Source organism: Mercurialis annua, linkage group LG1-X (assembly GCF_937616625.2).
Source record: "Mercurialis annua linkage group LG1-X, ddMerAnnu1.2, whole genome shotgun sequence".
NCBI lineage: Eukaryota > Viridiplantae > Streptophyta > Magnoliopsida > Malpighiales > Euphorbiaceae > Mercurialis > Mercurialis annua.
The window spans coordinates 5,940,730-5,958,151 of record NC_065570.1 but is presented as its reverse complement, the minus strand read 5'-3'; the positions used below and the strand labels follow the sequence as shown (position 1 = coordinate 5,958,151).

The 17,422-nt window shown below is 30.0% G+C and overlaps 2 protein-coding genes across 3 annotated transcripts; one reads left to right on the top strand and one right to left on the bottom strand.

Moving 5' to 3' along the window:
• The first annotated feature begins 6,149 nt into the window (after positions 1-6,149).
• Positions 6,150-13,118, top strand: LOC126664701 (acid phosphatase 1). Its single transcript, XM_050357213.2, has 4 exons — positions 6,150-6,258; positions 11,038-11,446; positions 12,493-12,705; positions 12,840-13,118. The coding sequence occupies exons 2-4, from the start codon at positions 11,046-11,048 to the stop codon at positions 13,015-13,017; spliced, it is 792 nt and encodes a 263-aa protein (XP_050213170.1). The 5' UTR covers positions 6,150-6,258; positions 11,038-11,045; the 3' UTR covers positions 13,018-13,118.
• On the bottom strand, positions 12,869-16,118 carry LOC126664700 (BTB/POZ domain-containing protein At3g08570-like). Of its 2 annotated transcripts, XM_050357212.2 has the most exons (5): positions 15,619-16,118; positions 15,040-15,106; positions 13,794-14,948; positions 13,203-13,701; positions 12,869-13,039 (listed from the first exon to the last, which is right to left on the bottom strand). In XM_050357212.2, the coding sequence occupies exons 1-5, from the start codon at positions 15,660-15,662 to the stop codon at positions 13,023-13,025; spliced, it is 1,782 nt and encodes a 593-aa protein (XP_050213169.1). In that variant the 5' UTR covers positions 15,663-16,118; the 3' UTR covers positions 12,869-13,022. The 2 variants fall into 2 exon arrangements, with proteins under 2 accessions (XP_050213169.1, XP_050213168.1); XM_050357211.2 differs by lacking the exon at positions 12,869-13,039 and having other exon boundaries at positions 13,075-13,701; positions 15,619-16,115.
• Positions 16,119-17,422: the final 1,304 nt, after the last annotated feature.

The following is a 17,422-nucleotide window of genomic DNA, read 5'->3' as shown; positions in this document are numbered from 1 at the left end:
ACACTAAAAATCAATTAAAATACATGACTAACAGTTGACTCAGTTGACTACTACTATAAATAGACAGAAAGATTAAGTCATTGACATAAATAAAAATAAAGGATCAAATCATTTGATTTTTAAAAAAGAGGGATCAAAGTGTGAATTATGATATATATGGAGATTTTATAATAATTTGCTTTTTATTTTATCTCTTTAGAGTCATTTTTATCATTTGATCCTTTTATTGTACTTTCTGTTTAGCCAATAACCCAAAAGATTATGTTTATGCTAATTTAGTATTTTATTGAAAAATTCCAGCAAATTAACTTAGAATCTTAGAATTACTATTTGGAAGCAAGAGCAATGATTATCAACTAATTAGCATAATGGCCCTTTGATTCCTCACCAGCTACCATATGGAAATATTGAATTAGGTAGACAATTAGTTAGGTACTTCAATTATTAGTAGGTAATAAGAGTAAGAAAAAAAGCATTTTTCTTCTACCTTCTGATAGCAATATTTATAGTGAATTTTGAGTGGCAATTAACAATAATCATTGAAAATTTCCAATTTCAGTGAGAGATGAAAAAACATTTCTAATTATTTACATAAAAAAAATCATAAATTGACATGTTTTTAGTAAACAAGTAACATAATAAAGATTTAGTCATGTAATTATCTGAAAAGGCACTAGTGTGTTTAACCTTAAACTTAGACTATAGAGAATGACATGAATTATAAAGACTGTGACATTAAATTTATGGACCATCCTCATTTCCATAAATCCCTACCCTACAAAACCCCCTCCTGAATCTATAGATGGATATTGTCACATAAATCATCCAAATTAAAAGAAGATGTGATTGTGATAAATACTAGTCATGAGTTGTGAACCATTTCTATTTTGGAAAAAGGATTAATTCCACAATTAGTGTATGAATTCATTCAAACTTATCTATTTAGCATTTGAACTAATTTTTTTTATCAAATCCTAAATTTTAAAAATGTATATCAAAGTGGAACTGTTGGGCGATTTACTGAAAAGCAAACGTACGGATTGAGTTTAAAACTTAATTGGACTTTTAATATGTGCAAAATATATTCTTTATAATTTATATTTGAGATAAAATTTTGATAAATCAACATCATATTGACTTACTTTTAACTTCAATTTATCATAGTGAAGGCCACCTAAAATGTCTTAAAAATGGGCTAGAACCACTGCAATGATATAAAATTTAAATTCTAACAACTGATTTGATTAAAAAGAATAGTTTAGATGCTAAATTGATAGATTTATAGAGCTGAGAAAAGCCATTAATACAGTTATTCCTTTCGAAAAAATGATTTTAGCTTTGAATATTGTATGGGCCAACATGCTAGGCCCAACTGCATACCCATGTGATTCTCGGTATAGTTTTTCAAGAAAGGATCAGACAATATCGCCCCCATAACAAAGGGACAATCATGTTAGCCTATACTCTTAATTTTACTTTATCTTTTAGGAATCCTCTTTATTCTTCTTTCATTTCAATTTTGCAAAACAAGTTTTCTATTCTTCTAATCCATTCCTCGTACCAATAAGCTGAGTTAGCACTGAACAACACACTATTAAATCGTTGATTCAATTCTTTTGGTAAATGTTCTTAAAAAACAAATGTTAGAATTAGCTTGGTTGGATACGCATAACCTTAACCGGTAAGGTTAGATTATGAAATAAATTTAAAAACTGAATCATCTATATAAAAGTAGAAAAGGACAAAAAATGTAAAAATTGGTCTAGATGGTAATTTAAAAAATAGAACCGGCATATGTAATTTTTGTGTAATTTTTCCATATATTAAACTAAATTTTCTTCAACAACAATTAAAATAGAATCATACCAATAGACAAAAAAAGGGTTAACGTCATAAAATTTACAAATTTTACACGTTTTTTCATTTTAATCACGCAGTTAAATTTTCTCATTTCCATGCACGAACTACCATTTTTTTGTCAAAACATGCATGGTGCTGAGGTGTCATGACTCTATTGGTGTAATTCGCTGAGGTAGAGGTCATTTTACATAAATAAATGAGTGTCACCTCATCATTGTATATGAATTTAGAAAAAATGGTAGTTCGTGTAAAAATGAAAAAAATTAAACTGTGCGATTAAAATAAAAAAACGTGTAAAATTCATAATTTTTGTTGACAGTAACCCTAAAAAAAATCGTACCAATAGAAACAACAATCACACTATAACCAAACTCTTTATTTTTTAATGCAACCCTTTACAAAGTATGTAGTAATTGATTGGATAAGTTGAGACTCTTTCAGTTTTAAACTTTTAACAAAAGTTTATGAGTTGAAATCGTGGATTGCTATTGGATAGGATTTAGATGAGCTAAAATATGGATAATGGTGTAATGGTCGGTTCATTGTTAAGCTGACATATAGTTAGTCACTTGCCAATAATATATAATCAAAGAGAGCATAATATAAATATTCAATTCCTTTTTTTTTTAAGTAAGTACGTCGTTGACCAGTTTTAAAAATTTATTTATTTTTCTTCTAAAACAGTATTTATAAAATTACTGCAAATTTTTAAAAATTATACCCATATTTAGCCACTTGGATATTTTTTATTTATTTTATTTATTTATTTATTAAAATCTTATACCTGAAACAACACTAAAAAGATCAAAAATATACTGCCCGGATTACCGAAATTTGGCCAAATAAATATTCAACCAGCGGCGGTCAACAACAGTCAACAGACGATCAAAACCCGGTTAGCATTATGTGTTGTGGTTAGCATGATGTCAACACATATTATACTCATTATTGACTGCTATAATGCTAACTTTTATTGTAAGTATTTATTAGGTTTATCATCAGTTTTTTTTCAATGTTTTTCGGTGTATTTTTAATACCAATTTAAAAAATAAATAAAAATTAGACCGGTTTAATTCAATTTATTTTATATTTTTTTCCATATTTTAATTTAATAAATTTTGTCAATATTTTTTAATACCTCGGAAATTTTGATTTTCATGCCAATATTTTTTCTAAACAATTTATTTTTTTGGTAGTTATGAAAAAACTATCATTCCACTTTCATTATATAGAAATGTATTTTATTAAATGATACACTATCACTAGATCTTGTATGGACATGGATATGGATGTCACCCAACGAAGTTGATTCAAAGTATTATTAAATTCAAATTCGATTCAACTCTAAAATGTTGAAATTCAAAATTTAATTTAAATTATTCGAGTTACATTTACAAAATTTATGTTTGTAACTCTACAAAGTAATGCAATATTTAGTATCGATCTAATAAGTCATTAAATTTTGTATTTTATCATACAATATTACTAAATAAGTAATAATCGGATTCACTCGGCTTGATTTAATTATTTTTTCATTAACTTAGCATATAAATGTGTATCAATTAGTAAACTATCACAAATTTGATTAAACTTGTGAGTTTCTCGAGCCGGTATTTGAATATTTAAATTTGATTAAAAATAAATTCAAATGGTTTGAGATTAATAAACTCAACTCATTTAACATCAACTTAGTTTAAAGTTTTTGTAGGGCAGAGTATATTCTTTTACACGACACTATATGAAATTAAGTGGGTTCAAATTGAACTTTTATGAGTTTAGGTTGTAAGCGGGTCTATTCGATTATGATACGATAAAATAGCGGGTTAAACGATTTAAATCCTTCTGAATTGTTATATTAAGATTTATGTATGTTTTGAAGGTTTGTGTTTGATTATACTCATTTATTTAAAAAATATATTAAATAGGTTAAATATATTATTAATAAACGTGTTAAACATGTTAAATATATGAACTATTATGATTTATTTTGGTAAACGGATAACACAGCTCGACACGTGTATTAGAATTCGAGAAACAGAGAACCGAAACTATAATAATTGGAAATGTAAAATTACAAATCAGAAAACTAAACTTAGAACTAATACTCTATTTATACATATAGCTACAAACGGTTACTTGTGATTGTTGAACACACAATAAGCATGATTTGCTGAGCTCAGCTGTTTCTAAGCTGTAATTACAGCTGTAATCTAGCTGTAATATGAGCTGGCAATTATGGTGCAATAGCTTGTTGAAGCAACCTTGATGTAGAAGAGATGTAGGCAGTTTTGGTGAATGCAGAGGAGTTCATATACTTTGTTGTCCCCCCTCAAGCTAGGCATAGATGTCAATTATGTCGAGCTTGATAAGAGAACCATTTCAACCTTAATGTGCAACAGCTTTGGTGAATTGCAGGAAGTAATCAAAATGAAATCAGCACCTTTGCCACATCAACAACTAATTCACCTTTGATTACATCCATTGCTAAGATTCATAATACCAATAGAAATTCCAATTAAAATGTCAATTCCCATAACAGCTTAATCATCATAAGTTTGTGCTCAGACATAAGCAACAACTTCTAAGATTGCAAGAGTTGCCTCTATTCTTGAACCACAAAGCAAGAATTGTTGAATATAGCAAGATGCAATAATTCAGTTATAAGCTGACCATGAATATTCAGCTCCAGACTTTGATGTAATATAACAACCATATCCATAGCCTTCCTAGCAGTGTGATACTCATTAAAATCGTCCACTCCAATCAAAGATTTATCCTCTTCTTGTGATGGACAATATGAGGCACTAATTATATGCTTTACTTGATCATTATTTAGCAAATGAAGCCTTGAATTGAACTAAGGGATCTAAAGACTAAACAATACTCAAAGTGAATACAATTTTATTTAGGAAATTTAACAAACAGTTAATGAGCATAACTGAAAAACTTATTTGTGATGAATTGATTTCTGTAATTTCTCAAAGAACCTTGAATTAAGAGAACAAGAAAATGAGAGCAAACACAACACAATTGTTAATCTGAAATTGAAATGATAGAAATTGATAGGAAAGAAACCTGGAATTTAGATTGAAATCATTAATAGAAATGATTCAAAAGAAACAGAACTCGATTGAAGAATCAAAAAATAAACGAAAAACAGAGACTCTAGAGATTGAAATTTGAATTCTGAGATCAAAATTGAAATTAGAGTTTAGCAGAAACTGAAATTAAATTTGATTGAAATCAAATTAACGAGCTGAACATAAAAGAAAAATTTGATAGAATATAAGAACCTGAAATCGAAATCGTTGATAGCAACGTTTCAACAGAGAGCTTGAATTTTCAGCACCGATAGCGATGAATTGAAACGAATCTTGAAAATGAAACTTGAGACACTGATAGTAATGCTCGTAAACTGAAATTCAAACCGGATCGCTGGGGCTGGACATCCAGATCGATATAACGGAGAATATACTGAAATCAAAATCACAGAACCGCTGGGACTGGACCTCCAAATCAGTTAACCGGAGAAGAAACTGAAATCGCGGCGGCAACACCGGTGGCAACGCCATCTCCCGGGTTCGGACCCGCCCTGATACCATATTAGAATTCGAGAAATAGAGAACCAAAACTATATTAATTGGAAATGTAAAATTACAAATCAGAGAACTAAACTTAAAACTAATGCTCTATTTATACATATAGCTACAAAACGGTTACTTGTGATTATTGAACACACAATAAGCATGATTTACCGAGCTGTAATTACAACTGTAATCTAACTGTAATATGAGCTGGCAATTATGGTGCAATAGCTTGTTGAAGCAACCTTGATGTAGAAGAGATGTAGGCAGCTTTGGTGAATGCAGAGGAGTTCATATACTTTGTTAGCGTGTTATCCATTTAATAAACATGTCATGTTTGAAATTGACATTTTAACACGATGAATTAAACCGCTTTATGTTCTAATTGGAAAAATATGTCTACTTTTAAATAGCTATATGACACGATATGCCTGACACGGATGTCATAACGCAACGGTTGTGTTATATAATTATCCGGCGCGAATTGTGAGTCCTAAACCTTTGTTTAGATTGAAATTGGAATAACTTAGCACTTGAAATATATGACGAAGGAGAAGGTGTGTAGTTATGGGTATGATAAATGGAGGGGTGTGTGTCCACTTTGGGATGGTTGATCATGAATCATGGTGCATGGGCTGTGACTCCTTTTCCACTTCACCTCTCATTTTGCAATATTTTTCTGCTTTCTGACGCCACAACCACCCATCTATTGGCTCTCTTCTAAACCCATTTTGGCCTATAAATACTTACAATTACTAACTTTCATTTCACCATCTTTATATACAATGTTGCACCAAATCTTCGCCTTCATTTGGTACGTAACTTCATTTATCCTTTTCTTTAGCTACTATTTTTATGCTTTTCTCTATCTATGAAGTCATGTACATTTATTACAATTTTTAAAATTAGTTTCTATATTATTTTTATCTAACATTAACCAACGAACTTGTATTTATTGCTATGTATTGAAATATATAAAGAAATAAATTTAATTGTCTCAATATAGTAAATTAATAACTACTTATATTAAACAAGTATATAATAAAATAATATTTTTCTTTAAATATGCGATAAAGAAAAAGTGAATAACTTAATGGAATGAGTATTCAAAAATTATCAATAATTTATTTTGTAGGATTAGTTAATATTCAGTTATCACATTTAAATACTAATTAGTCTTCATTTAATCCGAAAACTCTTGATATTGTTGTATAAAATACTCTTTCCGTCCCATTAAAAACATACATAGGTATTTTAAAAATTATTTAGTATCATTCTATATAAAAAAAAAATAATTAGTGACTATAATTCTAAATACAATTTATAAGACCACTATTAATAGAGATAAAATAAGAAAAAATATTGCCTCTTAATTTTTGTTTCTTTAATTAACAACCATACCATCCTTAATTTGCACATCAACAGCAGAAGCACAACCTTACATCATTGAGAAAAAAGTCGGATTATAATTCAATGGAGAGGTTATGTTTTGACTTGATCTTAGATGATATTAATATCGTTTTTTTATTGTTGTTATATAAATTATGAACGTAAACTTATGACATGGTTGTAAATTTTATATATTTCTGTTAAGATAAAGACTTAGTAATTAAAACATAAAGGTACATTTCTAAATACTTTTTGAAAACTAAATAAATAAAATTACTAATATTATAAGGACTTTGAAATGGATTTTGCATAAATTAAATAAGCATGTATTTTTATTTCACATGCATTAATTAATATGCTTCCATAACGAGGCAAGGCAACTCTTTTTAACTCCATTGCTTAATATTGCTATTGTTCTTTACTTTATGATATATCCATCTTCTTATGTGCTTTGCTTCGAAATTAGCCTACCCACTCTTCTCATTAACTTTCTGCCTATTCTTTTATTATTCCATTTTTTTCTTGAACTTTCTAACTTTGCTTCAAATAGGTCTAATTGGTAAAAGAAATTAAGCAATATTAAAAAAAAAGATAACATATCTTAAAAACACCATCTTTTAGCACTTTTTAATTATATCATAATCTTATAAAATTAATCATTTTCAATGTTTCAGAATAAATAAATTAATATTAATTGTGAAGAAAAACAAACTAAAAACTAACTTGCTTTTAAATTAATAAAACATTGTCAACAAAACTAATATATTGTGCAAAATATTAATAAAATATTGTCCAAAATAATATGAACATTTAAAAATTCATTTTGAACCTTGATAAAATGTTGTCCTAATTCTTTGGTTCATTACAATTTTGTACGGTTTTTGATGTGATATCTATCTAAGATTTATCGTCATACCAAACAAATATTTTGGTTTAGTCTGACTCGAAAAAAATCAACAAATTGAACTTATTATTCTTTGAAAAGGTAATTATTTTAGAAGCACATCCATCTTTTAATCCATTTTCAATTATATCTTGACTTTATAAACCGTTAATTTTGTCCAAATCTGGTTATTTGAACTTTTTTCGAATGGAAAAAAGGCCTATTTATACTTGTAGGTACAATTGAAAGTAAAAGGACATATTTAGAAAATCGCCATTTTTTAAAAAGTGCATATAATTCATATATCATAGTCTTGTAAATTAATGTTATATCATAATCTTGTAAATTTGCCATTTTCTAAAGAGTAAATCACTTTAAGCCCCCCTCCCCATATATCATAATCACAGTTTGATACCTTTTATTTGAAAATCAAAATGATCTGATATCCCAGTTTTAATTTTTCAAACACTTGGGATCTTCTTTTAAATATAGGTACCAAATCGTTAATGAAATTAAATGTGAGATACCAAATCGTTTGAAATGAGGCACCAAAGTGTTAACATAATTAAAATTGACGAATCAATTTGTTAATATAATTGAGGTGCCAAATTATAAATGGAACTAACAAAAGTCTCTAATTGTTGATGAAATTAAAACTAAGGTACCATATCGTTTGATTTTCAAATAAGAAGTACCAAACTGTGAATTATGACAAATGTGATGAACTTTAGAGTAATTTTCTGTTTTTAAAAGGTATTAAATACTCCACAGTTAAGATTTTTACTTTGAAACGTATCAATTAGTTGGAATTAAAATTTTATAATGAAATGATAAATTTTTCACTCCATACTGTACTGAATTTTGGTATGATCTCATTTTCGAGATCTTTATTTTTGGGTTAGTTTTGGAGAATCGAACTGTGCAACCCTATATGTAATATGATGCATTAAAAATTACACGTAGAAAAATAAAAGAACATAATTTTTTTAAATTTATTATTAGAAATATTAAAACTCATGTCGAATTAAACAATTGAAATACTTGTTTTTTTTTTTGAAAATAAAATACTAAGTTAAAATTGATGTGAATCTCTTAAATTGGATGAAAATATAATAATGGAGGTCAAGAGGGAAGTCAAGATATGATTAATCCAAAATAAAAAGGGTCCAACAGCACTAATCTTAGGAACTTGTATGTTGCGTCAAGCTTTATTTATTTCTAGGAACTTTCCCCAACAGTTAACACTGATAGTTTATTACTCTCATAATTTTCAATCACATCCCTGTCATTTATAAACCCCTTTTAATACGCATGAATGTTTTTTTCCTTCCAAAATTAACCTGTCCATCGGATCGCTGAATTTTTAAAATTCTCGATGCTAGACTGCTAGTTGATTTTTTCTTTTATCAAATATTAAAAGAAAACAAATTGAGATTATAACCTAAATCGTCAAAGTACATCGTGAATTAAAATTACAGAAAATAAAAAGTAATTTGAAATCCTATAACCGATCTATAAAAAGAATCGAAACGACATTAAAAATTTAAACATGCAAATTTTGCAAGGATAAAACAATCAAGAAGAATTCAAGTGTTGAAAATTTTCTGATACCAATTACACCCTCATAATTTTTATTAATATCTTGTTTCGCTGCTAATATATGTCAGACGATGATATGAAAACTCACTAACTTGAATTTGAAATTTGCACAAACACTTCAAAAAGCTTGCACGATCAAAGGATCTACACAAAACCAACTGTATGTCCAATAAATTATACCAAAAACACACAAGATTTCAAAAAATGGAATAATTTATTTGAAAAAGATAACAAAACATCAAAAGAAACAAGTTAAAAAACGATAATTTCCGTCTAGAATCCGAAGATCACCGTCTCAGACACTCGAAATCGATTTCTACGGAATTTTCTCTGATAAACTCCATCGCATCTGCATAATATCTATCTAGTTGATGAAAGTAGCATTATTTCTTTATCTATTTTAAGCTACATGGTCTAGTGACATACATATATCCTTTTTAAATCTCTCAAATTTTAGTATTTATCATGTCTTTCATTTTTATATGTTTCATTTAAAATTATGTGACAGTTTATATTGAATTGTCTCTATTGCCTTTTATTTTCTTTAACTATAATTTTAAATACAGTTATAAGATTATATTAATTAATAAAAATAAATTGAGAAAAAATAATACTAATTTTTTTAATTTATATGTAAAACGAATATCTCCCTTTTTTACCGGAAAGGAGTGAGCATTTTTTTCTTTTAGTCCAAAATAATGAATTTTTTTAAAATAAAAAAAATACTCTTTCGTCCCAAATTAGTACTATTTAAAAAAAAATTATAAATAACATTTTTATTATTGCTTAAGTAATTATTTTTTAGATATACCATCATTAATTATAGTTAAATTCATTAAAAATAAGATACATGTATACTAAAGAAAAAAAATACTATTATATTAAATAAGAGTAAGTTTGATATTTTTTTTATAAATTAATTCACTTTATTTAAATAAATTAATTTTTTTAATATTTATAATTGTCATAAATATCCGTCGGGACTGACGGGGCTCGAACCCACAGTTTCCGCCTTGACAAGGTGGGCACCCGAGATGCTAGAATCGAAAACTTTTTGGTTTCTATTAATTAAAAACAGAAAGAATATCACACACTATAAGAAGATAATTTTTTCAACTTTTAGTAAATCTATCAAAATATTAATTTTTATAATTTTAATCCAATTTACCAAAGAGTTGTAGCTCAAATGGCATAAACACCGGACACAAAGTGTTAAGGTAGTGGGTTCAATTCGTCCACAAACGCTCTCCCTTCTTATTATCAAAAGAAAAATCCAATTTTAAAATTTATCTATCCCATAATTGGCATTTTTTTTAATGTTTCTTTTTAATTGCCGATTTATTTTTATATCACATTGTTAACTAAATTCTTCATATTTTATTATAAAATTTAAATAACTTTTAATTAGTAAATTATGCAATATTTAATGTGATGAGAGGATACAAAATTTATTAGATAATATAGTGAAATGATGATTGCGTGCGTCTCGGGCTAAAGCCAGCGCAACTTGTCATGATCCATTATGATAAATTATGTATATAATGCCCTAATCGCTAGCAAATCAACACAAAAATGCATCAAAATTCCACAAGAAAAACAACAACACTACATTTTCTATCTTAATCTCCACAATACATTTTCTTTAAATAGTATTAATTTCCATTTCTATTTCCATTTCCAATCATCTAACTCATAAAATTTCTCTTAATTAATTACCTCTAGCTATTAGCATGTTCAAGCAAATGGCGCAACGCTTCCACGAAATTCTCATACTTTTCTTCCTAGCAATCTTCTCCAAGGCGGCTGCCTTTAACAAGCCTTATAATTCTCGGGCAAACCTGTCGCCTCCGGTCGACGGAGCGGCTGCTTATAGTTATTGCCTGAGCTGGAGGCTAGCCGTGGAGGCTAACAATGTGCGTATGTGGCGGACAGTTCCGGCTCAATGTTTACGCTACATTGAGACGTATATGACCGGCGGCCAGTATGAAAGGGACGTTGAGATGGTTGTAGAACAAATTTTGAGTTATGTGAGTGAGATTGAATTATCTGATGATGGAATGGATGGTTGGATTCTGGATGTTGATGATACTTGTATCTCTAATGTCTTCTACTATAAAGCGAAAAGATACGGGTAATATTTTTTATCTATTCTTATAAAGAAAAAAAAGAGATATTTGTAAATAAAATTTTCACTTTTAGCATATGTAGCGATTTAGGTACATTGTTCCATATTTCAACCTTTTTAAATTTTACATTCTATAACTCATTACTGTTTTTTGATTGTTGAAAACATGTATACATGGCAAATAAGATTGGGGTATTAGTTGCCAAATTTAAAAAGATGTGATTAAATAGCTAGAAACGCGAAAGATCGGAATTTACTATGCAAATAATCTCGTATAGAGATGACAAAGTGTCGCTGAGTTGGCATTTGGTTGCTGCTCCATTTTGCCACATAGGCTTTGAACTGCCGAAAAACGGCAATGAGAATGCCAAATTTAGAAATTTATTGGAATATATGGGATGTAACTTTTTAAATAATGTGCTTAAATCGCTACAAACATCGAAATTTTATATACATATATCTTTAATATTTTTATTTTTGTGCATCATATATTACACTTATCGTCAAATTTGGTATATCACTGTCTTTAAATTTGTGTAACTCAAATTTGATATATTTAATAATTTACTTTGTAAATTTTTAAAATAAGGGCAGTTATCCTCATCTTTTTTAAAATGCCTGAAAAACAACCGTAAAAATAATTATGTTCGATACTTCGTCTGTCACAAATTAATAGTTCTATTCTTAAAAACACATATTAAGAAATATAGTAGTTATTATGTAAAATATTATAGTTTTTCTATTATAAACTTAAAACATTATATGATGATTGAAATATATAATAATATATTATAATTATTAAAATCAATAATGTATGGCTATTTTTATGGCTGCTCTCATTTCTTATTTATTGTTTTTTTTTTTTTTGACATTATGATAAATTATTAACTTTTTGGATATGTTATATATTATGTGTTGAATTTAGTGACAAATATTTTAAATTATAAATGCTTAGTTGCTGAATTTTTTAAAAAATCTATACAGATTAATAGCATAGCTAATATATATTGTTAATGATTTTGACTGGCTAATAAAATTTATTTGTGGTGTAGATGTGATCCATATGATCCAGCTGGTTTCAAGGCATGGGCAATGAAGGGAGGCTGTCCAGCTATTCCTGCTATTCTTCAACTCTTCAGGCACCTGCTTGATTCTGGCTTTAAGGTCTTCCTTGTCACAGGCAGAGACCAACAAAATTTTGGTCAAGTGACTACTGATAATTTGCGCATTCAAGGCTTTAATGGCTACGAACGACTAATTTTAAGGTAAACTGTTATATTTCCGTATATTTTAGTTGATATTGAAGTCGTATCTCGATAATATGAGAGGTCTCGAGTCTGAATTTCCGTCTTAATCGATTGTTTCATACATAATATTTTCGTGTTGTGTTATTTGATAGGGGTGTGGAGCACAAAGGACAAGGTGCTATTGCATACAAATCTAGTGTTAGAAAACAATTAGTAGAAGAAGGTTACAGAATATGGGGGAATGTGGGTGATCAGTGGAGTGATCTACAAGGAGATTTTGTTGGCAACAGAACTTTTAAGCTTCCTAATCCAATGTACTTTGTCCCCTGAATTTACTAATCTTGTGATAAACCTGTCATTGTTTAAGTTAATAAACAAAATCAAGCATGTGAAGCCATATTAGTAGTTAATAAACAAAATTTGCAGATTCATATACACTGTAATTCCTTGAAATCCAAGCTAGCTCCTGTAATTGATAAACCTAAGCTATGACGTAGAATGCCGGCGACTCTTACCATTTTTTCCGTCTGATCGGCGAGATTTGCGACCAGACTTTTGTTGTCTCCCTCCCGCTGGACTACTTCCGAAAATCCCGATCCTTCCAATCCCTTTAGAGATTGATGTAAAGAAAGTTTTTCCATTTGCTGACTTATCTATCATCCCTTGTTTCATGTACATTTGCTCTTTCTCTAGCTCACTTAACCTCACTCTCATTCTCGATATCTCAAGCTTAAGTTCTCGATTTTCCCTTCGTAATGAAGCATAGTTGTCTCGAGGAGACATGGCTGCGCTTGGTATCCCGCTGCTTATTCTCTGCGATAGAAACCCGTCCCCGGAACTTCCGGACAAGGCATTCTTTAATCGGATTTGTTCAAAATAGAGCACTCGTACTGTCATTTGGACCGGTAGTCGATCATTCTGTGCAGCGTGATTGCATGCGTCTTGAGATAGTTTTTGGCAGTCTATGAACTTGCAGAGCTTCTTGCAATCGTGGTCTGATAACATCGGATGAGCCTACACAAGTAACAAATTGACAACAGACTGATTCTAAGTAATACGAACAAGAAAAACAGCAGATTATTCTTAATTCATGTAGTAAATTATACCTTTAAGTATATGTCAATAGCTCTATAAAGTCCATCATCTATCACTCGAGCATAATCAGGCAGTATCTCGAGCATAGCGATGAATTTCTGCAAACTCAAATACGGATCAGGTGCGATTTCTGCTAAGTATGCATCGATCAGCTTTCCTACTTTCAACAACGAACCATGGCTAGTCGACGCAAGGCCTTCAGATTCGTACCCAAAATCTTCATTATCTTCTTCTTCAACTCGCTGCAGGAAACTGACAAGTATCCGATGGACAGTATCAACATCAAACAATGAATCCCCACTCCGAACAGATGGAATGAGAAGATCATCAAGCGAAACCATCTCCAAACGAAAAGCAATTCTCCTTTCAAGCTCGAGTCTGCAGGCAATTGACGTATCTAACATAATTGCCATCCGTAACATCCCGAAAAGAAAGCTCAGCGGAATGGCAGAGCTTTTTTCTGATGGCATAAGGCTAACGAGAATTTCCAAGATAATGCTCTGATCATGTTCCGCCAAACTAGGACTTGGTTTCGTCTTTGCCGGATTCCAAATTTGATATTTACCGATCCCCTTCAATGAAGTCTGAGCATAATGCATTAGAGAAGCGACAATACTATCCTGTCGAACACCTAACCTTCCCATCGCACAGATAACTCTTTGATAGTAATCAATCTTTAGTACCGAGAGATCTTCAATCCACCATTCAATACAACCGCTCTTTAGTTCTGCAGATTCTTCATTGCATTCAAGCCGCGATAATCCAGATACTAACTGTTCCTTGCAAGCATTAATAGCGATGGCCTCAACACATCTATTCGGAATTCCTATCTCCTCTGCTGTCGGAAGCAACATCTCACAAGCCGATAGCACCTCAACTGATTTTTCAATACTTTGAACCACAACCTCACTTAGATAAATCTCTGTACGTTCAACGAGGTTTTCGTCTCTGTAATCTTCAGTCATTTCCAAATATTCCGCAGCACAGCGCAGATGGGCGACATTGGCTGTTGTGATCTCGAAGTTCATGCCATAGCAGAATTTCATGGCTAGTTCAAATGTTTGAGGTCCACCAGGTATGTTGTGAAGCTCCAGCTTAGAAATGTTTGAATCCTTAGCATCTGCAACCATTTTCCGAATCTTTCCACTTCGCGAAACAAGAGGAAACTGACAAGAACAAGAAGATTTGGTTCATATGACGGAAAAATATAGCAAGTTGTGAAACAGAACAAATGTTTGAATAAAGAGAGAGTCTTACCTTATGCAGAAGAAATGACTCCCCATCCACAACAATTGTAATGTCTCCAGCAACATCAGAAAAAATACTACACAGAAAAAGTAACGAAGCATTAGTAGCATTCTCAACGCAAAAATGCAATTATAGCACGAACAATTCATTTGATCAACGTTTCTCGTTTAGGTGTCAGGAAACTTAGCGAACTTGGCGTCTTGGACACGGAACTTCATTTCTAACTTAAGAAACCTTAAAATAACACAGTTTCGCCGTATCCGAGTTAAAAAAAACATCCACCACATCCATTAATCAAATTAACAAAGGATGTTTTGCAGGAATAAAGAAATAAATTTGAAGATCTGGATATCTTTGTTTTTTCATAATCATAGTTTAAACTTCAGGCAATCACTATAAATTAAAACAATTAACAGAAGCAGTCAAATGCAGCAAGTCACTAATAAACAACAGAATCAAATATTATATAATCAATAAAATACTAAATTCAGTTGCTTAATCAAACAAGAAATAATCCACTTGAAAAGAATAACTCCAACAACACAGGACAAGTTACAACAAAATAATCATATATATATAAATTTGTACCGAGTGGTGAAAGGAGATGGGTAGCGTTGAGAAGAAGAGAGCATATTTTCCCCCTCTTATTTTACCAAAAAAACTCGAACAATTTGTAATATTTGCATTACTGATGATTGAGCCCAGAAAACAAAATGATAAAAAGAAGTGAACTTTAATAAATTATTTTGAAATAGAACAAAGCTTTCTTCTTCTGGTTGTTGGGTCACTGAGTATCGCTATCTTTTGCTGCTTTTTTGATGTTTTTAACGTTACTTTTATGGTCTTTATATACTTTTGTCTCCTTCAAAAATGTTATCTTTAATGCCTGTCTTATTCTTTTATTTCTATTACAAGATCACAGCTGCACTGCTGAAAATAATTTCCATAATTCTGTTTTTCTGGGGCGTTACTGAGTCGGTGACGGTGCTGCAAACTTGAAACAGCTACTGTTTTTATTCTTATTTTTTTGTGTGCAATTATTTAGTGATGCTGTTTGGTTTTGTTTTAATTGTTTAGAAATTTGGTGATGAAAAGAGAAGCAAAAAAAAGAAAGTAAAAAGAGGAATAGGCGTGGACTGAAAGGACAGATGTTGGCACGGAACTCAATAAAGAAACAATTATTAGAGAGAAGAGTTAGTAGCTAGTAGTATGTTCCATTTTGGGCTTAATACATCATTTGACCCCTAAACTATACACTTTTATTCTCTGAGACTCTTAAACTAATTTGATATTCTATTAGACCTCTTAACTTTATTTTTTGTTCTATTTAACCCGTCAATTGTAATTTTTTTGCCGATCTGACCTTTTTCATCCAACGTGGCAAAAACGCGTGTTTTCAAACGCGTTGAAGCGCGTGAAGGATAATTAAAATGCATAACTTGTTCTATTGAACCCTCGAACTACACTATTTTGTTCTATTTGACCCCTGAACTTATTTTATTTTCCTATTGCACCTTCAAATTTTTAATTTTTACCCATTAACCTTCTCAAAAATACAATTATTTAACTTTTATCCATTTAATCTTCTAGAAAAATAAAAAAATATTGAAATTTAGTCAAATAATTACATAATATAACTTCTTGTACATGTAAATATTTGTTTACATTTCAATAATGATAAAAGAAGTTTTGTCTGCTTAACGATATTATAAAATATATAAATTTACTATACTGTGATAATATTAAAAAAAAGACTGATTTTTTAAAAAAAATATAATTTTTAGTGTATTTCACGAATTTCCAATTATAAAAATTTTAATACACCAGCTTTTAATTTTTTGCAATTTCAAACTTTTCAAATCAATTCTGAATTTTTAAAATTTGTGTTAAAACTGGAAAACACGCTAAATTTCATGACTTTTAAAGCTTTAAATGATTTTTCAAATAATATGTAAAGTACATCATTTTTTATTTTAAATTAAAAAAAATATTTAGACTTAATATATTTTTTGACCTCTAACCTTACCTTTTTATTTCCTATGACCTCTAAACTATTTTAGTGTTCCATTGGACCTCTTAACTACTTTTTTTATTCTATTTAACCCCATGTCAGTAAAGCCATGTCAGCAATTTTATCCACGTCATCGCGCGTGGTGTGCACATTCCGAATGAGGGGTTAAATAGAACAAAAAAAAGAGTTAAGAAGTCCAAAAGAATACGAAATTAGTTTAGAGGTCGCAGAGAATAAAATGGTATAGTTTAGGGGTCAAATGATGTATTAAGCCTTCCATTTTGCATTAAGCAACTCATCTCTTTTTTCCTTTAAGGCTCACTATTAGTATGAAGTGTTTTAAAAACCGAACTGATGGATAAACGGATGTCTATTCATTCA